The 23,436-nt window shown below is 41.6% G+C and overlaps 1 protein-coding gene and 1 long non-coding RNA gene across 2 annotated transcripts in view; both read right to left on the bottom strand.

Moving 5' to 3' along the window:
• Positions 1–11,001, bottom strand: part of LOC139029275 (coiled-coil domain-containing protein 178-like) — a 14,542-nt gene extending 3,541 nt beyond the window's left edge. Inside the window, exons 1-3 of the mRNA XM_070448832.1 lie at positions 10,863–11,001; positions 10,415–10,574; positions 4,039–4,173 (exon numbers count right to left, since the gene is read on the bottom strand). Coding sequence (XP_070304933.1) covers positions 4,039–4,173; positions 10,415–10,483 — 204 coding nt within the window. The 5' untranslated portion in view covers positions 10,484–10,574; positions 10,863–11,001. The remainder of the gene's footprint in view (positions 1–4,038; positions 4,174–10,414; positions 10,575–10,862) is intronic.
• A 5,420-nt stretch (positions 11,002–16,421) lies between these two features.
• LOC139029276 (uncharacterized) lies at positions 16,422–22,612 on the bottom strand. The gene is made up of 4 exons (XR_011481579.1): positions 21,949–22,612; positions 21,063–21,199; positions 20,858–20,916; positions 16,422–17,696 (listed from the first exon to the last, which is right to left on the bottom strand). It is a non-coding gene; the product is annotated as an uncharacterized lncRNA (long non-coding RNA).
• Between the last annotated feature and the right edge of the window lie 824 nt (positions 22,613–23,436).

The following is a 23,436-nucleotide window of genomic DNA, read 5'->3' as shown; positions in this document are numbered from 1 at the left end:
CAAACCAGATGGGATGGTGTATCGCTGCAGAATGCTGTGGTAGCCATGCTGGTTAAGTGTGCCTTGAATTCTAAATAAATCAAAGACAGTGTCACCAGCCAAGCACCCCCACAGCATCCTTCTCCATGCTTCATGGTGGGAACCACACATGCGGACATCATCCCTTCGCCTACTCTGCGTCTCACAAAGACACAGCGGATGGAATCAAAAATCTCAAATTTGGACTCTTCAGACCAAAGGACAGATTTACACCAGTTTAATGTCCATTGCTTGTGTTTCTTGGCCCAAGCAAGTATTTTCTTCTTATTGGTGTCCTTTAGTAGTGGTTTCTTTGCAGAAATTCAACCTTGAAGGCCTGATTCACGCAGTCTCCTCTGCAGTTGATGTTGAGATGTGTCTGTTACTTGAACTCTGTGAAGCATTTATTTGGGCTGCAATCTGAGGTGCAGTTAACACTAATGAACTTATCCTCTGCAGCAGAGGTAACTCTGGGTCTTTCTTTCCTGTGGCGGTCCTCATGAGAGCCAGTTTCATCATAGTGCTTGATGGTTTTTGCGCCTGCAACTTTCCGGATTGACTGACCTTCATGTCTTGAAGTAATGATGGACTGTCGTTTCTCTTTACTTATTTGAACTGTTCTTGCCATAATATGGACTTGGTCTTTTAACCTACCTTGTCACAACACAACTGATTGGCTCAAACGCATTAAGAAGGAAAGAAATTCCACAAATGAACTTTTAACAAGGCACACCTGTTAATTGAAATGCATTCCAGGTGRCTACTGCATGAAGCTAGTTGAGAGAATGCCAAGCRTGTGCAAAGCTGTAATCAAGGCAATGGGTKGCTACTTTGAAAAATATATAAAATATAAAATATATTTAGATTTTTTTTTGGTTACTACATGAGTCCATATCTGTTACTTTAGTTGAAAACTGTTGTTCTGATTAAAGAAGCAATAAAACTGGCCTTCTTTAGACTAGTTGAATATCTGGAGCATCAGCATTTGTGAGTTCGATTACAGGCTCAAAATGGCCAGAAACAAAGAACTTTCTTATGAAACTCGTCAGTCTATTCTTGTTCTGAGAAATGAAGGCTATTCCATGCGAGAAATTGCCAAGAAACTGAAGATCTTGTACAACGCTATGTACTACTCCCTTCACAGAACAGCGCAAACTGGCYCTAACCAGAATAGAAAGAGGAGTGGGAGGCCCCGGTGCACAACTGAGCAAGAAGACAAGTACATTAGAGTGTCTAGTTGTGCTAACATAATTGCAAAAGGGTTTTCTAATGATCAATTAGCCTTTTAAAATGATCAACTTGGATTAGCTAACACAACATGCCATTGGAACACAGGAGTGATGGTTGCTGATAATGGGCCTCTGTACGCCTATGTAGATATTTAATTGAAAATCAGCCATTTCCAGCTATAATAGTCATTTACAACAGTAACAATGTCTACACTGTATTTCTGATCAATTTGATGTTATTTTAATGGACAAAAAAAAAAAAAATTATTTCAAAAACAAGGACATTTCTAAGTGACCCCAAACTTTTGAACGGTAGTGTATATTTAATCAATTTTAGTATACGGCTGTAACGTAACAAAATGTGGAAAAAGTCAAGGTGTGTGAATACTTTCCGAAGACACTGTATATTTTTAAATAATACCATCTTTGAGAACTAACAATCAAATAAAAGCTTGACAGTCAGGGAGAATCGAGAGAAAAAAACGGCATACAGGGCACATGCCCATTGACTTTGTTCTAAAGTTTGAGCAGAGGAACACAGCATTAGCGATAGCACAATGCATAGAATTGCAGGAAATTGCCAAACTGTGTAGAATTGCCGGAAATTTKCTTCAAAACGGCTAAATGTTCTCTCAGTTCAATTGAATCATTTGTAGAACAGCAACATTTTCTCTACCACCAAGATACCTTTCTATATTAGTTTACACTCCTCTTCCRATTGACTGTGGGGAGGTCAGAATAATGAAACTGTCTACCAAATCTATTCATTTACTTGCCATTATTATTCACCTGATGATAAGACAAGACATTATTTATTTATTGTTAGCTAACATACGATGTAGGTCCCTGGGTCGCTGATTTGCATGGGCGGGGGTCCCTGTGAAGAAAAGTTTGAAAACTCCTGTGGAAGGGTGTTTGGGTATAAAGCATGTGTTTCTCTGAGGGGATTTGGTTTTAAAGTGTACACTTCTCAGAGGGTCTTTGTGTTACAAGTATGCATAGTCTTTATTTTTAAGTGTACACTACTCATGCACAACTCGGCATGTCTTTTTGTTAAAGTGTGGACTATTCTAAGGGGACTCTGTTAAATTGTGCATTACTCTTAGTAAGGACCCTGAGTCTAAGCTGTGCGTAGTGCGTAGTAAAGTCTGCTCTAGTCTGGAGGAGCCGGGTTGGGGGTTTAAAGTGAGTAGCTGCTCTGCTCTGAGGGACCCTGTGCTGGGCTGTGACGGGTGACGGTGCGCTGCGCTTCAATACACCAGCTCTTTTGTCCTTCACACTCTGCAGCTCCCTGATAGCTCCTCCCTCCTCCCCCTCCTCCTTTTCCTCATCCTCCATGCTCCACTCCTCCCTGCTCTGCTCTCCCCTCTGCTCTGCTCTGTGTTCAGCTGCCTTGGGCCTCCCCTCTGCTCCTCGGGGCTAGGCCTGGGAGACATGACTGCACCCTTCCTCTCTGAATGACTGACTAGCTGTAATGTCTGGCTGGACAAGACCCATCAAAAAGCATGTTGGCAATAAAAATGGGGAAGGAATGGATGGAGAGGAAAATCATCACTAAACGTGTTATTGCTCACTRTGTAGAGAAGAATAGAAACAGAGGGTCTGAAATTATGTTGAATGAGATMAATTCTATCTGGGAATAAGTCTGATCGAATCAAATCAGTTGAATTATATTTGAATCGCAATACTTGTATTGTTTAGGTCTGTGGGACTGTGACCTAGGTAATAGTAGTGCTAGATTGGGAATAGCCGATCGACATGGCTGGTTGTCACACCGGGAGAGCAAGGGGAAGGAAACAATGCTAACTGTAAACACCTCTGTATAAAATATATAATGGCTATAAGAAAATGTGAATGGTTCCATGGTTGAATGGCACCTGCCTGCTACAGTATGACGGTCGTTGAGGGTGCTACAGGACAGGACATTTGATAAAGATTCATCACTCTCCTTCTGTCCGCTTTGACCTCCTCGCACGTCCCACCACATATTAGCCACCCATTATCCAGTAATTGAAGATCTCCACTTCTCCATGCAACCCTGCAGATTCAGAATACGTGCCTACTCCTTTTTCAGCGAAACATGAGAAAGGTAGCTTGGGGTATTTCAACCAACGAACACAGGAGGTGTTGTAGTTGTACCATAGATAGGTATCCAGCAGTAACACCCAACAGAGCCAAAGCCTGAATGAGAAATGAGGTAAACTCATAACGTAGCCTATACACAACAAAACAGAAGGTAGCTAGCTACACAGCCAAATGTAATGTAGTGAATAAATAGGTGACCTAACGGTGTGAATGTATAGATTTAGTTATCTGGAGAGAAGTTAGCCTCAGACACCGGGTCACCGCATGCCATTGGCGCTCTCGCCGACACATCATCAATCACGTCACTGTGCTGGTGTTGTGACGACTGGATGTATGGCGGCGGCGTCTTTAACTCTAGTGTGATGACACTACAGAGGGCCATGGTGACTGGTGAATGTTTTACTGTGGGTTAGTGCACTGGTTAGTTCCTTGCAAATGAAGGCATGACGCTCAGCTCGCCGTGTTTTAAATGTGGGATGCCACACATGCTCAGCATTACATGAAGTTTTTATACTGTTATAAATTATTATACTCCCATTCAATTAAAACATCTACTCAACCCATGGATCTTCCCAACCCTTTAAATATACTGTAGGACTAGGCAGGGTTGAAGAAAAGAATTGAAGAAAAACCCATTAAACTGAATGGTTATAATGTTGTCTGGGTGTGGATCCACACGGGAAAGTCCTATGAAACACATACATACCTGGATGGTTTTTATTTTCTGGTTGTTCTCGTTAGAGAGGTTTTGGAAGCGGGCCAGTTCAGCCAGGCTGTAGAGGCTGCGTTGTCTGAAGTATTTCACCACAGCTCTGTGCATCCTCTTGTGCAACAAAGAAAGCTAGGAGGGTGGGGGAGACAGGGAGAAAGAAGGAAAGAAGGAAGGGAAAGGAAAAGAGAGAAAAAGGAATTGGTAAGGCAGGAGAGGAAATTAATGGCAGTGTTCAAGAAGAATGATGGAGGGGAATAGAGAACGCAGTCAATAGCCCATTCTGCAGTACACGGGCCTGACAGGAATTTCACAGTCTCTTGGTTTCCCTGCTCACTCGTGTGCAGTCATCAGAATCCAGTCACATCTGGCTGCCAGGATGGGGGGTTAATTTTCTCTAAATGCTTCAGCAGTTTTGTTCTAGCCGAGGCAAACTCTGTGACTGCAAAGCTGATGAGTAAAATATTTCTACTTCACCCAGTTTAACTTTATACCAATCCCCTCAAGACATATTTTACACATACACACAGTCATGAACCCCCCACCGAAACTAGAAATTATTCCTAGTCTATTGGAAAGACATGCTGCTCGCTTTATTATTTGAACACAGTTTCAAGCAAAGGGGTTTCTTTCAATTCTGATAGATGCCATTGCTTTTTCTTCCTCCCTCCATTTCTCTTCTCTTCCTACAAAGCTTATCATTGCTTGGCAATGTGTTCCCCAGTGCATAGAGAAACTAAAGCAAATTAGCTCAGCCATCAACTGCTGAAGGAAAGACAATAACAGGAATGCTCTTTATGGCGTACCCTGTTAAAAACCTGTGCAGAGAACTCCATCCACATAAACAAAACAATACTTAAATGCAGTGATAAGAGGACACTTACATGAACCATAAAGTAACTGATCCTATTGGAGGAGAAATAACACAAACCATTTTTAGGTTAACACTTGAGGAAAGTGTTTGGTTGGAGTATTGAAGCATTTAGCTATTTGCAGGTGATTCAAAAATAAACCAAACGCTAACATGAACTTACTATTTATGTCAACTAATTACAAATGCTTACATTCAGAATGTGTAAGGTATCTTAACAATGTGTGAGGTATCTGTGTGAGAACAATGTCTTATTACCATGGTGCTACATATGTTTGTATTATAACAGGCCAAAGCCTGTAAACCATGGTTTGATGAGTCAGATAGACAGTAGAGAGCCTTAGCAGGAGCTTCCATTGGCTCCCTCTGCTGAATATCTAACATTTTACAGGCTCTTCAAACAACTGAGAACTTGTAACATGTTTGGAGGGAGTCATGTCATTCCTGTACACAGTATTGCTATGGGCTGTCAAACAATGTCTGCCATGATATGATCCCACCAGTGTGCTGTGTCCTTGGCAACTAGTCTTTCTTCTCTGTTAGCCAGCTAGCTACTATGAAAAAAAAACGTGTCACATTGTGTATTGAGAATGGCAACTAGATAGAAATGAGATTAGCAGAGGGATATGAAAATCAGCAAATCAATCAAAAACCAACAATTCACTACATTACCTTAAATCTGTTTTTTATTTTTAATGAGAAAATATATGATTTTGGTTACCTAGGTGAACACATTAATAAGTCTAGATTAGATTTTTTTAAACAACACTGAGAATTCCTTCTATAATGATAGTCAATTTAAGTAAATTACAGGCATATTATCAAGCTTACTTTGGGTGGAGAACGTGATAGCTGGGACGGTGGTGCTATTCTAAATCTGTCTAGAGTTGAAACAAACAGAAATGGTTGAGGGAGGCTGAATCCAGAGTAAAAGAAAATCAGGCTTTGATCATGAGCGTGGAGAATCCTGTCCACAGGATTTTATTTCTGCATGCATTTCTCACTTGATAACATTCATGCAGTCAGATGAGGAATTGCTCAAGTAAAGGTATTAGTCATTTTGGGAAACAAATCATGTCTATTGCTTATTGCCAGTGCAGTGCCGGGCAGTGCATGTTTTATTTCCTGGTTAGGCTATAGAATATGGTTGTCATCTGCAATTCCTCTCAAGATCAAAGTTAAATTGCGTCCCGGACCATAAAGACCAAAACGATTCTGTAGTCTCACAACTATTCAATACCTTTGGGAGTATAAGTTGTTCTGTAGTTTCTCATTTAAGACCTTTGGGAGTATTAGCATTGCAAGTGCATTCTCTTTTTCTATTCTTTACCTGTGCTTGCTATGGTTCTCTCTCCCATTGACCACCTAGTGAACAGAAGCTAATGTGTAACATAAACATAATGAAACATGTCACCTTGGAACACCTTGAAAGATAATTCATGCAAACGCATAAAGACCAAGGATGCATCCGATGGGCCCTGGTGAAAAAGTAGTGCACTATAAAGGGAATAGGGTGCGATTTCGGATGCATCCTTATTCAGAGACCCATTCAAGACTGCATAGTGAACTTAGTCTTTATGCGTTTGCATGAATTCCATCCACCCATCGCCTCTCTCAACTCCCCCTTGGCAGAAATACTACTATATCACATCCATAATCCTCCTACACTAAAGTTATCGCATTGAGATCAGATTACTGCAGTAACCTCCTCATTGGTTGCCCAACTAAAACCATCCGACATTAACTGACCATGCAAAGAAACATTCCAATCAACTGGCAAACTGAATATAATATACACTCAATGGCCAGTTTATTAGGTATACCACCACAATCACAAAAATGGATCGCTCCTACAGACAGTGAGTCACTTGGCTTGCTATATAAAGCAGGCAGACAGGCATCGAGGCATTCAGTTACTGTTAGATTGAACGTTAGAATGGGCAAAACAAGTGACCTAAGCGACTTTGAGCGTGGTATGATYGTCGGTGCCAGGCACGCCGGATCCAGTATCTCATAAACGGCCGTCCTCCTGAGCTTTTCACGCATGACATTGTCTAGGGCTGCGAAAACAGYTCGTTGATGAGAGAGGTCGAAGGAGAATGGCAAGAATCGTGCAAGCTAACAAACAGACAAATGAAGACGCAGTACAYCTGTGGTGTGCAATACGGCATCATGGAATGCACAACTCTTCGATCCTTGTCACAGATGGGCTATTGCAGCAGATGACCATACTAGGTTCCACTCCTATCAGCTAAAAACAACACGAAGCGGCTCCAGTGGACATTGAGGAGTGGAAAAACATTGCCTGGTACGACGAATCCCGGTTCCTGTTGCATCATGGACCCATCCTGCTTGGTGTCAAGCTTGGTGTCAACGGTACAGGTTTGCAGTAACTGTGTGATGCCATCGCGTCAGCATGGATAAAACATCCCTGTGGACTGTTTCCGACTTGTAGAATCCATGACCCGAAGAATTCAGGCTGTTCTGAAGGCAAAAGGGGGTCCGACCTTGTACTAGATGAGTGTACCTAATAAACTGGCCGGTGAGTGTAATTTCATATAATATCATATCATGATTTAAATGTCTGATTCAATGGTCATAAAAAAATGCCTCTGCTTGGTTCCTTTCGTCAAACACACATACAGCCTCCCGCTTGGCGATCATGAAGGCATTCTTAAGTTCTCTGTACTCATGGGCCAACTCAACCTTCTCTTTAAGGGCTACCTTTAGGTCAGCCTACAATACACACAGAGAAACTCAAGTTCAGTTATACTTTTTTTAAACCAGGTTTCACATATCTTGATAACAAGGTTTCCTGTCACATCAAGCAGTTGACAGGGCTCATGAGAATGGTCACAGAAATTATTGAGGAGACATGGCAGGTTGCAGTTTTCTAAGTGAGTACAGTATGCCTGAGGAGTTCCATCATGGTGGTTGGTTCCATCAAGCCCTAGTGGAGGAGAGCTGCTACAGTTCTACCAAAGAACAACACATGCTGAAGCAGCAGTTATACTGTACTTAATACTGTACACATAGGATGTCAGATACTATATGAGTGATCAAAGATATGGATCACTGTCCCAGGCTGGGCCTACAGAAAGGAGAGATACGCATTCTTATGATCCCATAGGCCTGGGAGTGAAGTCATAGATTTATGTATTTAGGAAATACTGTATACTCAGCATTATGACGAGCTTACAATTGATTTCCAATAACATATTTTGTCATAGGTTGTTTAGGAGGTGGAACGTGTACATGTCTGTGAGACTGTATCTGTATGTGCTTGTAAGTGTATACTGGTGTACGTGTGAGTATTACAAACTAGGGCACACAGGGACAAACACAGACAATTAAACTGGACACTATCCGGGGGAATCAAGCAAATAAATAACAATCTCTCTCTCTCTTTCCTCTTCTCTCCGCTCCTCCCCCCTGTATCCTGGTGCCTATCTCGACTGCACTGTACTATACTGTACCTGCAGAACGAAGGAACATAATGAAGTGTGTCTCTGCAGTAAAACACAACAGCAGCAGCAGTAAAGTGATGAGTTTAACCCAGCAGAAAGAGAGGGAGAGAGACGGGCCGTAAACATGACAAATGCCTGCTATTGATTTCAGGTTTAATTACAGCAGGCAAGGCATGCAGCACTACTGACAAAGCCCATCTGATGGGTGCTGTTGTCTGAAGTGTAAATTGAACAAATTACACTTCATTGCCCAGAAGAAACTGATGGCGTCTGCGGTTTGTTTGCATTGTTTACTTTATCCACAGTGACTACGTCGAACGTCAGCTAACCGCTTGATTAATTTAACGAAGGAAGACACCGTGTTGATGGGGGAAACGCTTCGGAAATGTTTGGGTTTGGGGACTGGAGATGTCAGCCAGTTTACCTGCAGGACAACAAGACAAGCTGATTCCATTTAATTTCATTTAAACTGACTCGGTGTTACTCTTTATTAATGTGTCTACAGTATATGCAGGCAACAGAGGTGAATTATGTTTGTTGATGCTGTGGAAACCCGATGAGCATGCCATCAAAAACACACACACATATACACATACACAYACACACACACACACACACTCCTCCTCTGAGCTGATAGCCATGCTAATTGGCTCTACCTGACAGTTAACATCCCAACAGTCAACATCCATAGTGACCTCCAGGGCATTCCAATGATATGAGGTAAGCATCTTTCTCCTGTGTAATTCCATATCTCAAATGTGTCCAGCCATTACAGTGTGTGCGCCATTCTCTGAGTCACGCACGGCGGTTCCCAAATGCTTAGTGTGCTTATTATGTGATGCTAATGTGGATATTATGTGAGTGCTTTATATTGAACCTAATGATCAAAGTAACCCATTTCCTTATAACGTAACACTCTCTCTAACTCTTGATCTTTTCATTTGGTGAGAGAGGCTATAGGCCTATTGTTGTTTCCATTTTATTTTTTCAAGTGAAAAAGGCTAAAGCTCTTTTTGCATGACTGCCTTTTATCAGGCTAATGGGACTTGTATCTATAAGGAAGACTTCCTAATTCTTAAATTGTCTCACACCAACAACTTCTTTAAAGTTGCTGCGCTCGCGGATGCATGGCGGCCTAAGCTCCATTGCCTTTTCTTGTTTTGAACTAATGCATTCTTGATCACCGTTTAATGAAACTCTATACCACATGGCGATTTCACATTAGATAARCCATGTGAGACTCCCATCAGCCACGAGGCCCTGGCTGGGCTGATCATCCTATCCTGCATGCTGTAGATGAAATCCTTACAATATATAAGGCTTTAAAACAAAGCATTTAAATATCCAATAATGTACAAGACAGGAAATCTAGTATTTTTTCCCCACTCATATTCTTTTTGAGGTGAATACCAAAAGATATTAGAATGATGAAAAGGTGTTTTATCACTGTGCTGTCAATGGTGTGAGGTTGAAAATAATAACCTTGTGTTGAAATGAATATGATGTTTTATTAACATACAGGTAACTGAATACGGCAAATGTCTAACCAAGAAAGATTCATCAATAGAGGAGAGACCTAAAACCTTTCATCAGTTATTTGTGACTCCTTTAAAAAAAACAAGATTGGCCTTGGCTTGTAATTTTAATTGCTGTTGTTGTCTTCTCACAACGGATTGTGGTGAGTAATTCTACTGACGCTAATCCACAAATAACTACACAATAAGCTGAAGACCCTTTCAGACTTTCTCTTGTGTTTGTTACCAATATACAGTACCACTCTGAAAACAAATGCCAACGGGCATGTTTGAAAAGGAAACATTGTTCGTTTCAAGCACTCAGCCTACCTGACGTTAAAACAAATGGCAAGTCAACATTTCAGGGGAATCGAAATTGTACATGGTCTCAAGAGATAAAATCCACAATTCCAGCTAAATGTTCTGTATTAGGAATAACAGTGATACTAAAGTCAAATACAGTGAGTACAACATAAACCAAACCACCTAGTATTCAACCAAATGACCCAGTGTTTTGTTACCTTGGTTTCCTCCATTTTCTGCTGTCTGGTTGTGAACAGAGTAGTATGAGTTTCCACTGTTGGCTCCATCCGTTGTTAACAGTTGGTGATATCACGTTCCAAGGTGTTCATGATCAACATAGCCGTTTGGTTTTGAAACTCTACGGCATCAAAGGCGAACCTGATAAATGTGAAATACAGGTGAAAGGCAATCAATTGATTTGGAATAATGCCAAGCTGATTCCTGTGGTGATATCAATGATGGAAAAGCAAAGTCTTCAAAGTTAATAGTGACGCTTCACGCTCTGAGCACAGCATGAATCAAACTAATACATTCAAGCTTTCCAGGGTCTCTGGTGCAACAGGCTTACAATGATAATAAATTCCAAATACTCTAGATAGGGTAGAAGGCCTATTATAYTATATTGGCAGAACAGAGGGTGGTTGTGAAGAGAGGAGAGATTCTTACTGTAGTTCTTCAATGACATCTGGCATAGCGGCTGCTGTTTCCTCCATGTCAGACCCTGTTCTGTACTCTTTGGACTTAGCACTGAGGTCTGCGATCCTACTCTAGGCATGGTTAAACCCTTCGGTAACAGCTTGGTGTAATTCCTATCAATGATAAATGAGAGTGTTGTTGTGTTCCGTTAGAATATCACTGAGTTGCTCCCTTAAACTTCACATTTTCTGAAACAGAGAAATTAATAAGCAATTGAATGTAAAACACTCAACATATCTTACTAAAATAGAAATACAGTAAACTGAACATAAAACGTTAGATTACCTCAGATTTATCATTGTAAATGTTTCTCAGTTTTTCCGTTTCATTTTCCAGTTGTTTTGTAGCTGATAACGCCTCCTCAAATTCCTTATGAAGTTCCCATCTGGCATTTTCTGTGTTGGTTTGCTCCTGGAGTAATTCTGCTTCAATAGTTGTTCTTTTATCCTGAAATACAGTTTAAAACTGAAGAAACTGTTCTACACAATGAATCATATCAGTCTCTTGTCACACTGTTTTTTTAACACACCTGAGAGTAAAAAGATACTCGACAGAACCAACCGTGAAACTCAAAACTGTAAAGAAAACAGACAGAAGAGATTTACCTTCAGAATGGCCAGGGCTTTCATCTCGCTCGTCTTTCTTAGGATTCTCAGTCACTTTCTGAGGAGATACTGATGTTTTGCATCAGTAACACTAGTAAAGAAGCCCATTCCATCATTGTACATGGATCTACTAGTGCATATCTGAACGTCTATCTTCAAGTGCTCCTTTCCTTTCACAAACCCAACTTGGTAGTGAGTCTCCATGCATGGATGAATCTCTAAAAGTATGTGCTTATTTCACTGACAACTAGTGCAGATTATGTGATCGACAATATCTAATGGTCAAAGCGCTGAATCTAAACATTAGACGTGTCAATAAGGATATGCCACCTCTATATTTATGATGAATTTACTACAGGTTAGAGTGCATGGATGTCTAGCTAAGTGCATGGCTCTTTTCACACATACTCTCATCCTCTGCTCCACCATGAAGGTCTTCTGCTCCAGCTCCTCCAAGTTGACCTTGGCATTGGCGTGCAGCGTAGCCATCTGGGACAGCTCGTCCTTAGCCTCTGCTCTCCGGTCCTCGTTCACACTGAACTTCTGCTGCATGTGCTTCCTGTTCTTCTGAAGCTGATTCGCTGATAGACACACACAGAGACACACACTCGTACGCAGGTACACACACATACATACAGGTATGTACACACACACACACACAACAACCACACACACACACACACACACACACACACACACACACACACACACACACACACACACACACACACACACACACGTCAGAGGGACCCACCATCAGAGTAACACTGACCAAGTACTTGATACTGCAATGTATAATGGTGTTACGAATTCCTTTCCTTAGTGATTAGTATTAGATAAATAGAAATATTGTGATATGAACTAAGTGATATACCTCTCATAGATCTTTTTGCTGTAGTCCTCAATCTCCAGTTCATACTCTTTGTTTTCCTCATGAAGATTCAAGGTATCCTGATGTTTCTTTTATGGAACACCTCCTCGGTGTGACAGACCGCCGCTTCACCTGCAAGTCTCTAGAATATGCCCGGACACATTAGGAGGATATCGTATGCAATAAATTAAATATTGTGAAAAATATGATATGTCAACATAACTATGACATAACTTACAGTTGCATGGACTTCTTTCTGCAGCTCTGAAATCAATTCCTTTAATTGTGAAAATGTTCTACCTTCTACCTCGATTCATATTTTCAACTCTACAACCTGCTGACAGTTCTTAACAAACTATTGTAAAAAATGGTGTTTGACCAAATACAATGCTAATTCTCTGTAAACAAATTAACAACAGACTTTCAGCATGCTTATAGAGAAGGGCACTCAACATGTCCTGTACTGACACAAATGACTGATGATTGGTTGAAAGAAATTGATAATATGAGGATTGTGGGAGCTGTTAGATTTCAGTGCAGCCATTGACACTATTGGCTGTTGTTGAGAAAACTTGTGTTATGGCTTTTTGACCTCTGCCATATCATTGATTCAGTGCTATCTATCTAATAGAACTCAGGGTTTTCTTTAATAGAAGCTTTTTCTTTTCGAGAAGCTTTTCTAGGGCTACCGAGTGTCGCAGCGGTCTAAGGCACTGCATCTCAGTGCTAGAGGCATCACTACAGACACCTTGGTTCAAATCCAGGCTGTATCGCAACTGTTTGTGATTGAGAGTCCCATAGGGCGGTGCACAATTGGCCCAGCATCGTCCGGGTATGAACGGTGTAGGCTGGCACTGTAAATAAGAATTTGTTCTTAACTGACTTGCCTAGTTAAATGTAAAAAAAATTATGTCAATCATATAAAGTGTGGTGTCTCCTATCCAAAGGTAACTAGAGAGGGAAACACCAAACCTATTGGTAATGCTGATAGTGACAGTTATTTTTCCGATAGAGAGGAACATGAAAATATTACTGAGGAACAAGATGTTTCTGAGCCCGTTCCTGCTCCACGCAGAAGTACCAGTGCAAATGCTTGGGTACAATCAAACCCGTATAACGCTCCTAAATCAGCTTGTAGTAATACAGTTTCACTCAGTCCCGAAGTGTTGTCCCAGGTTATAACTAGTCTGGGTACTGTGTTCTTCAGAGAAGCTGTAAGAGAAGTTAGAAACTTGTGCTAAGTCACCGAGGACGTTGACTTTGTAGCAGGGGAGAATGTAGCCAGGTGGTTAAAGCACATAGCTGTAATCCTTTATATCCACTAGATGGCATCAAATTGTATTTGTCACATCCGCCGAATACAACAGGTGTAGCCCTTACAGTGAAATGCTTACTTCCAAGCCCGTAGCAAACAATGCAGTTTTAAGAAAAATACAAAACAAAAAAAATTAACTAATAATTAAAGAGCAGCAGTAAAATAACAATAGCGAGGCTATATACAGAGGGTACCAGTACAGAGTCAATGTGCAGGGGAACCGGTTAGTCAAGGTAATTGAGGTAATATGTATATGTAGGTAGAGTTATTAAAGTGACTATGCATAGACAGTAAACAGAGTGTAGCAGCAGTGTAAAAGGGGGGGGGGGGGCAATGCAAATAGTCTGGGTAGCCATTTGATTAGATGTTCAGAAGTCTTATGGCTTTGGGGAAGAAGCTGCTTAGAAGCCTCTTGGACCTAGACTTGGCGCGGTAGCAGAGAGAACAGCCTATGACTTGGGTGGATGGAGTCTTTGACTATTTTTCGGGCCTTCCTTTGACACTGCCTGTATAGAGGTCCTGGATGGCTTGGCCCCAGTGATGTACTGGCCCGTGCCAAATCATTTCAGTCTCCTGAGTGACAATAGGTTTTGTCGTGCCCTCTTCTCGACTGTCTTGGTGTGCTTGGACCATGTTAGTTTGTTGGTGATGTGGACACCAAGGAACTTAAACCTCTCCACCTGCTCCACTACAGCCCCGTCGATGAGAATGGGGGCGTGCTCGATCCTCCTTTTCCTGTAGTCCACAATCATCTCCTTTGTCTTGATCACGTTGAGGGAGAGGTTGTTGTCCTGGCACCACACGGCCAGGTCTTTGACCTCCTCCCTATAGGCTGTCTCGTCGTTGTCGGTGATCAGGCCTACCACTGTTGTGTCATCGGCAAACTTAATGATGGTGTTGGAGTCATGCCTGGTCATGCAGTCATTAGTGAACAGGGAGTACAGGAGGGGACTGAGCACGCACCCCTGAGGGGCCCCCGTGTTGAGGATCAGCATGGCAGATGTGTTGTTACCTACCCTTACCACCTGGGGGCGGCCCGTCAGGAAGTCCAGGATCCAGTTGCAGAGGGAGGTGGTTAATCCCAGGGTCCTTAGCTTAGTGATGAGCTTGAGGGCACTATGGTGTTGAACGCTGAGCTGTAGTCAATGAATAGCATTCTCACATAGGTGTTCCTTTTGTCCAGGTGTGAAAGGGCAGTGTGGAGTGCAATAGAGATTGCGTCATCTGTGGATCTGTTGGGGCGGTAGGCAAATTGGAGTGGGTCTACGGTTTCTGGGATAATGGTGATGATGTGAGCCAATAACGAGCCTTTCAAAGCACTTCATGGCTACAGACGTGAGTGCTACGGGTAGGTAGTCATTTAGGCAGGTTACTTTAGTATTCTTGGGCACAGGGACTATTGTGGTCTGCTTGAAACATGTTGGTATTACAGACTCAGACAGGGAGAGGTTGAAAATATCAGTGAAGACACTTGCCAGTTGGTCAGCGCATGCTCGGAGTACACATCCTGGTAATCAGTCTGTTAGTCTGTTTAAAGGTCTTACTCACATTGGCTACGGAGAGCGTGATCACACAGTCATCCCAGAACAGCTGATGATCTCATGCATGTTTCAGTGTTACTTGCCTCAAAGCGAGCATAGAAGTAATTTAGCTCGTCTGGTAGGCTCGTGTCTGTGCTCACGGCTGTGCTTCCCTTCGTACTCTGTAACAGCTTGCATGCCCTGCCACATCTGACGAGCGTTGGAGCCGGTATAGTACGATTCGATCTTAGTCCTTATAAGCTTCCGGATTAGAGTCCCGCTCCTTGAAAGTGGCAGTTCTACCCTTTAGCTCAGTGTGGATGTTGCCTGTAATCCATGGCTTCTGGTTGGGGTATGTACATACAGTCACTGTGGGGACGACGTCATCGATGCATTTTTTGATGAAGCCAGTGACTGATGTGGTGTACATACTCCTCAATGCCATCGGAAGAATCCCGGAACATATTCCAGTCTGTGCTAGCAAAACAGTCCTGTAGCTTAGCATCTGCTTCATCTGACCACTTTTTTATTGACCGAGTCACTGGTGCTTCCTGCTTTAATTTTTGCTTGTAACCAGGAATCAGGAGGATAGAATTATGGTCAGATTTTCCAAATGGAGGGCGAGGGAGAGCTTTGTACACGCCTCTGTGTGTGGAGTAAAGGTGGTCTTGAGTTTTTTTTTCCTCTGGTCGCACATTTAGTTGATAGAAATTAGGTAAAACGGATTTAAGTTTGCCTGCATTAAAGTCCCCGGCCACTAAGAGAGCTGCCTCTGGATGAGCGTTTTCCTGTTTGCTTATGGCCATATACAGCTCATTGAGGGCGGTCTTAGTGCCAGCATCGGTTTGTGGTGGTAAATAGACAGCTACGAAGAATATAGATGAACACTCTCTTGGTAGATAGTGTGGTCTACAGCTGATCATGAGATACTACCTCTCAGGTGAGCAAAACTTTGAGACTTCCTTAGATATCACGCACCAGCTGTTGTTTACAAATATACATGGACCGCTACCCCTTGTCTTACCAGAGGCTGCTGTTCTATCCTGCCAAAACATAAATAATGTGTGCAAGCCATTATGGGATTGCGCATACGCAGTGTGTAAGAGTGAACGCAAGCAATTACACTGGAGAGTTGTTGAAATCCATCGTTGGTCCAACCTTACTTTATTTTTTATCCTAGCCAGATGGTCATGTTGGCCTGTTAATACTTTCAGATTGACATGAGGATGTTAGCTTCTACCTAGCTGAATACCAGTGCTCTCAGAACCACTTTGTGGAGTTGATAACATTATTTGAAGCGTGAGTAATTATCAGAATGACGTTCGATTTCATGTAAAGCTTCAGGGTGTTTTTTTTTTTGTTTAATTTTTAAATTTATATGGTGACATACTTTTGTATACTGTATATAGTGTATATAATTTCCCCCAGTGCTGTATGGGTGAGATGAGGATCTACTGTTCCATGTGGGGTTTGGGTATCAAGTGGACAGTGTGTTTGTAAGTACTCATATTGTTTTATTACTAAATGTATTTTTGTTTTTCATGCAAGATGTCATTGTGTTTCTGGACATCTTGTACTCAGACATTTGAAAAATGTTAGAAAGTCTATTCTAGTCTATTCTAACTGTGAACATTGTGGTCTGTGTATTTTCTTGTATTTTTTATAGAAAGCAGAGCCATTACCATTTATGCATTTCTCTTTGTACTTATTGTACTCAGATTGTTTTTATGCACTTTACCAACACATTTACTTCACTTGATTGTGATTTAGACTGAACTTTACTTTATGGTGACCACCTTGCAGTGATTTCCGTCCTACATTGTCCTATTTTAAATGTACGCTTCGACAGAATAAACAACCCCAAATGAGTTTGTGCCCTGTGCTAGGTTTACTTTCGCCGGCTACATTTATGCCACTGACTGACCTTTCTGGACGGCTGCTTCCACAGTGAAACAGTATACATTTTTCTCCCAAAAGTTCACCTCCTCTTCTCTGTTTGTAGAGCTTCCTCTGCATCCTGGCGATCAGCTTCTAGATGTTCAATCAGATACACCAACTTTACCAGGACATTCCTTACACAGCGGAGACAAACAGTCCACCTTCTGTATGAATGAAGAAAGATGTTTGTACAGTATACGTATACCAGTAGCCTTTTCTATTGAAAAATATTGGTCATTATCAGTTAAACTAAGCTAAACGAAAATACACTACAAGTGGACTCATTGTATAGAAAGCATCTGCAAACAACAGGGGCTGTACTGCATATGGACGATTCAGAATAATGTGCACGTTATAGATGCCATTACACTGGACATTTTTGTTACTAGAAATATTCCATTGTGTTCATGGACATCATGTGACACGAGGCTGTGTACTGTATCCCTCTCATTTGAGAAAAATAATTCACTTCTTTCGGTTCTTGCACTTAGCCCAATGTCTTCAATGTATAACTCTGTAGACATAATTGAAGACTTGGATTCTCTGGAATGAAATCTGAAAAAGATGGAACACATTTCTTCACATACCTGAAGAAATAGGCGCATTAAAGGGATAGTTCACGCAAATTACAAAATTACATATTGGTTTCCTTACCCTGTAAGCAGTATATGGACAAGGTAAGAGGGCTATCCATGCTTTGATTTAGTTTCCCTGGCACTGATTCCGAATGCTAACGTTTAGCATTTGTTGGCAGCATGTTTAAATCATCTATAAATGGGTTAGCTGACAGCGTTATGAAAACGATGCGCACACTTCAATGAGGCAGAAGTCTTTGTGATGTTGTGATTCTGGATGACCAGGTAGCTAGCAACAATGACAAGAAACTGCCATGTGGGGAATCGTAGGTGGCTCGTTTCAGCTAGTTTTCTCTTGTTCTTCATACCATGTCTTGTTTTCAGGTGTTTTGACTGACGTCACGTCTATGCTAAAATGGCTACAATTCACTAGCTCGCTAATCAACAACTGTAACAATGTATTGGAGAGACAACAATTGATCATTATGCAAATGTACTTGTTTTCAATAAACATAGGAGACTAAATATAGTTTACATGTTGTCAACATTCTAAGCCAACCACATCTGTTTTGCCGCATAGTTGCGCACACGTAGGTTTTGTTGCTCAACAACTAACCCGTCTATAAGTGACTTTGTTGAGCTTCACAAGACATTTTAGATACTTTCAAATGATTTGAACATGATGTGCAAAAACTGCTAATTTTATTTTATTTTATTTCACCTTTATTTAACCAGGTAGGCCAGTTGACAACAAGTTCTCATTTACAACTGTGTCCTGGCCAAGATAAAGCAAAGGAGTGAGACAAAAACAAGAACACAGAGTTACACAAAAACAAAGGTTCAGTCAATAACACAAAAGAAAATAAAAATAGAAAAATCTATGTACAGTGTGTGCAAATGTAGAAGAGTAGGGAGGTAGGCAATAAATAGGCCCTAGAGGCGAAAATAATTACCATTTAGCATTAATACTGGAGTGATACATGTGCAGATGATGATGTGCAAGTAGAGATACTGGGGTGCAAAAGAGCAAGAGGGTAAGCAGTAATATGGGGATGAGGTAGTCGCTTGTGCCATTTACAGATTGGCTGTGTACAGGTACAGTGATCGGTAAGCTTCTCTGACAGCTGATGCTTAAAGTTAGAGAGGGAGATATAAGACTCCAGCTTCAGAGATTTTTGCAATTCGTTCCAGTCATTGGCAGCAGAGAACTGGAAGGAAAAGCTGCCAAAGGAAGTGTTGGCATTGGGGATGACCAGTGCAATATACCTGCTGGAGCGTGTGCTACAGGTGGGTGTTGCTATGGTGACCAGTGAGCTAAGATAAGGCGGGACTTCACCTAGCAAAGACATAGATAACCTGGAGCGAGTGGGTTTGGCGACGGATATGTAGTGAGGGCCAGCCAACGAGAGCATACAGGTCGCAGTGGTGGATAGTATATTGGTCTTTGATGATAAAACGGATGGCACTGTGATAGACTACATCCAGTTTGCTGAGTAGAGTGTTGGGGCTATTTTGTAAATTACATTGCCGAAGTCAAGGATCGGTAGGATAGTCAATTTTACGAGGGTATGTTTGGCGGCATGAGTGAAGGAGGCTTAAGGAGGCTTTGTTGCGAAATAGGAAGCCGATTCTAGATTTAATTTTGGATTGGAGATGCTTAATGTGAGTCTGGAAGGAGAGTTTACAGTCTAACCAGACACCTAGGTATTTGTAGTTGTCCACATATTCTAGGTCAGAACCGTCCAGAGTAGTGATGTTAGTCGGGCGGGAGGGTGCGGGCAGAAATCGGTTGAAGAGCATGCACTTAGTTTTACTAGTATTTAAAAGCAGTTGGAGGCTATGGAAGGAGTGTTGTTTGGCGTTGAAGCTCGTTTGGAGATTTGTTAGCACAGTGTCCAAAGAAGGGCCAGATGTATACAGAATGGTGTCTTCTGCATAGAGGTGGATCAGAGAATCACCAGCAGCAAGAGCAATCATTGATATTTACAGAGAAAAGAGTCTGCCTTAAAATGTAACCCTGTGGAACCCCCATAGAGACTGCCAGAGGTCCAGACAACATGCCCTCCGATTTGACACACTGAACTCCATCTGAGAAGTAGTTGGTGAACAAGGCGAGGTAGTCATTTGAGAAGCCAAGGCTATTGAGTCTGCAGATAAGAATGCAGTGATTGACAGAGTCGAAAGCCTTGGCCAGGTCGATGAAGATGGCTGCACAGTACTGTCTTTTATCGATGGCGGTTATGATATCGTTTAGGACCTTGAGCGTGGCTGAGGTGCACCGATGACCAGCTCGGAAACCACATTGCATAGTGGAGAAGGTACGGTGGGATTCGAAATGGTCAGTGATCGGTTTATTAACTTGGCTTTCGAAGATTTTAGAAAGGCAGGGCAGGATGGATATAGGTCTATAACAGTTTGGGTCTAGAGTGTCTCCCCTTTGAAGAGGGGGATGACCGCGGCAGATTTCCAATCTCTGGGGATCTCAGACGATACAAAAGAGAGGTTGAATAGGCTAGTAATAGGGGTTGCAACAATTTCGGCGGATAATTTTAGAAAGTGAGATTGTCTAGCCCAACTGATTTGTAGGGATCCAGATTTTGCAGTTCTTTCAGAACATCAGCTGTCTAACTTTGGGTGAAGGAGAAGCGGAGGGGGTTTGGACAAGTTGCTGCAGGGGGTGCTGAGATGTTGGCCGGGGTAGGGGTAGCCAGGTGGAAAGCATGGCCAGCCGTTGAAAAATGCTTATTGAAATGATCGATTATCCTAGATTTATCGGTGGTGACAGTGTTTCCTATCCTCAGTGCATTGGACAGCTGGGAGGAGGTGCTCTTATTCTCCATGGACTTTACAGTGTCCCAAACCTTTTGGAATTAGTTCTACAGGAAGCATATTTATGTTTGAAAAAGCTAGCCTTAGCTTTCCTAATATCAATCCCATGACTTGAACGGGATTTATGCCACAAATGCTAAAATATGAGCATTTGGAAACATTACCAGGGAGCAAAGGACGGATTGGTGTCATATCTTGTACATAGACTGCTAACAGGGTAAGGAAACCAATATGGGTGAACTATCCCTTTAATTGCTGTAAATGTAAAGCTTCGAATGAAGACTAACATTGGATAAACAAGACACTACTTACCTAAAAGTTTTGCTATTTTGCTGTTTTTCATGAGACATCTGATGCTGAACATTTCCTGACTGATAGAGGGGACAGGACAAATTACAGAAATGCATCCAACCTTACAGTATTTCTAGATAGATTGGATATTTTTTTTTATATCAGTGATATTTGCCCCATAGTTCTCTCTCTCTTGCATGATCACACTATGAAGTCAGCATCTTACCTGTTGACACCAGTTCTCCAGTTGCCTCTTCAGCTCCTGAATATGGCAAACAGCTTTGTTGGCACACAGTGAGGGGGTGTTAACCAGGGCACAACTGCGACGTCTGCTGGGGCACACTGCTTGAAGATCTGCCTGATCTTAAAAGATATCAGAAATTACCAGCCGTAAATCAAATTGAAGAGTTATGCCCCAAATCATGTTTACTTTTGGTTGGCATGATGAAAAGCCAAAAACACATAACTGATTTCCATAAATACTATACATACAAATAACAGTATGACAGTATAACATAAGCAATGAACATGAACTGTCTATCCCTTAAAATCAGACACAAAGGTACATATGGTATATCGGACATGTAATCCACTATGTATGAAAGAGACTTAGTACTATGAAAACCAGTGATTGACTTGGGCAGGAGCTCACCGTAACTGAGTATTGACACATCAAATGATCTACTTGTTGTGATGCACCGCAGAATATTAGCTCAGAAGTATTGTGGAGTTCCTGCACCTAAATATGAACAATAAGGGCATCCAAAATTAGTACAGGCACCTATTTCAATCCAAGTCAAGCACTTATTATGACAATAACATAATGAGCTTATGTCCTTCCAGTATCACCCATAACTGTTCATAACCAATCGCCGTATTGTAAGCATCAGTAAACAGGCCAGGGAAGCTTAATTTGAGCCTCATGTGGCAATATGGACTTGGTGGTTTAAGGGCGCCATCTGGCTGCAGTATAGTTCCTGGCCTAAATACAGAATATCGAAACAGATATCCTACCCAGTCTAACATGCACTTTAGGCCGGTGATTTCAAGGTACAACATAACTGCAGGTGGAGTGCTTATAGGAAATGTTATTAAGCAAGTGAGTGACTCACCTTTTGTCATGGTCTGTAATTTGATACAGTACATTACACCGGTGGTGTTGTGCCAACCTTTTACATTGTCTGGGAGCAAGTCAACGTGTGATGACAGAGTATAACCATAGTAGAAAAATGCTACCACCTATCTCTGTTCTGTTTCAACTGCTTTTCAAGTGTTCAGGTATGTGTGCGTGGGGAAGGGTATTTCGTGCAAAATATAATTAAAACCTAGTAAATTCGGCCCCCCTTCCCTGGATGGGAATCTAAGTGGTTCAATTTAAGGCAGTAGCAGTATGCAATCCCCCCAATCCTGTGCAAAAACAAATTGTTAGTTGGATCATTGTTAGTGAAATGAAATCTATTATTTGGTACCTACTACATCTTGCCACTGTGTAAACTAATGGCAAAATGTAATCTTAGCTGGCTAGGTGTGTGTCGTGTGGCATGAAGGGAGGTAAAAGCGTGATTAATTTAGCCAGGACTGGAGAGAGTTGAGTTGGCTATAAATTTACTTGTTCCCAGAATGGATATATCCTCGTTTTTTTTTTTTTTTTTTTTTACATATTAACGTCCTGATTTAGGCGCTACTGTAGCTACCACATGTACTTTTACCGTCAACAATATATCCTGCGAAATGTTCAACAAAGTACATTTTCTGACTAGCTAGCTAGCAGCTACATAAAATACAATAATGCCCCATAAGATTCTATTCCGCCTTGAATGGTTGCGTAAACTACGGTGTCACATTGTTGCTAAGCAACACGCAGGTTCTCAACGGGGCTGCATCCAAGAGCAGTAGCAGCGGAGGTTTGTTCACTTTACAAAATGMCAAATGTTGTAGTTGTTCTCGACTGCTCGAGGCCCTTTGCATGGTACATGCATAGCTCATCATCTGACATCAAAATTAGGGAACGTGATGCATTGTATTAATTCAGAGGGTTACACCAAGGTTAGACAAGAGTCTATACATTTTGAGCAAGGGTGTCAAACTCAACGCTTTATCGACGTCCACGTCATCGTGGTCCTGGGAACAGATGTTTCGGGTTAATGCTTTGCTCAAGGCGCGGAATTGCAGATTTTTCCACCAACTACCTTTCGGTTATGGGCCCAACGCGCTTAACCGCTAGGCCAACTGGTTGAAGTTGACGTTGCTGGAAGTTTTAGAGTGAAATTGTTTGGTTGACTAGGAGTCAAAGGGATAACAGATGCATCTGATTATATTAGGGTAATGCTTGTAGAAATATGAGTCACGAAGCAAGTTTTGATAGCATATTAATTAAAGGACAGAGACTCATCCTGATTTTCACGTTTTGTGCTAAAGATGCAATTACACATTAATTAATGTAATAAAGATGATCTGTTATGGATCATTAATTGATTAAATACTAACACCTAAATGTCAGCTATATCAAGGGTTGGGGTTAATTCTACTAATTCAATTCCCTCTGTGAATTCCTTATAGTTCAATTCAAATTCCAGGTCAGCCTTTGAATTCAGAAATAT

The sequence above is a fragment of the Salvelinus sp. IW2-2015 genome, linkage group LG19, assembly GCF_002910315.2.
Source record: "Salvelinus sp. IW2-2015 linkage group LG19, ASM291031v2, whole genome shotgun sequence".
Taxonomy (NCBI): Eukaryota; Metazoa; Chordata; class Actinopteri; order Salmoniformes; family Salmonidae; genus Salvelinus; species Salvelinus sp. IW2-2015.
The sequence above is the reverse complement of the archived record's forward strand: the minus strand, read 5'-3'. Positions and strand labels throughout refer to the sequence as shown.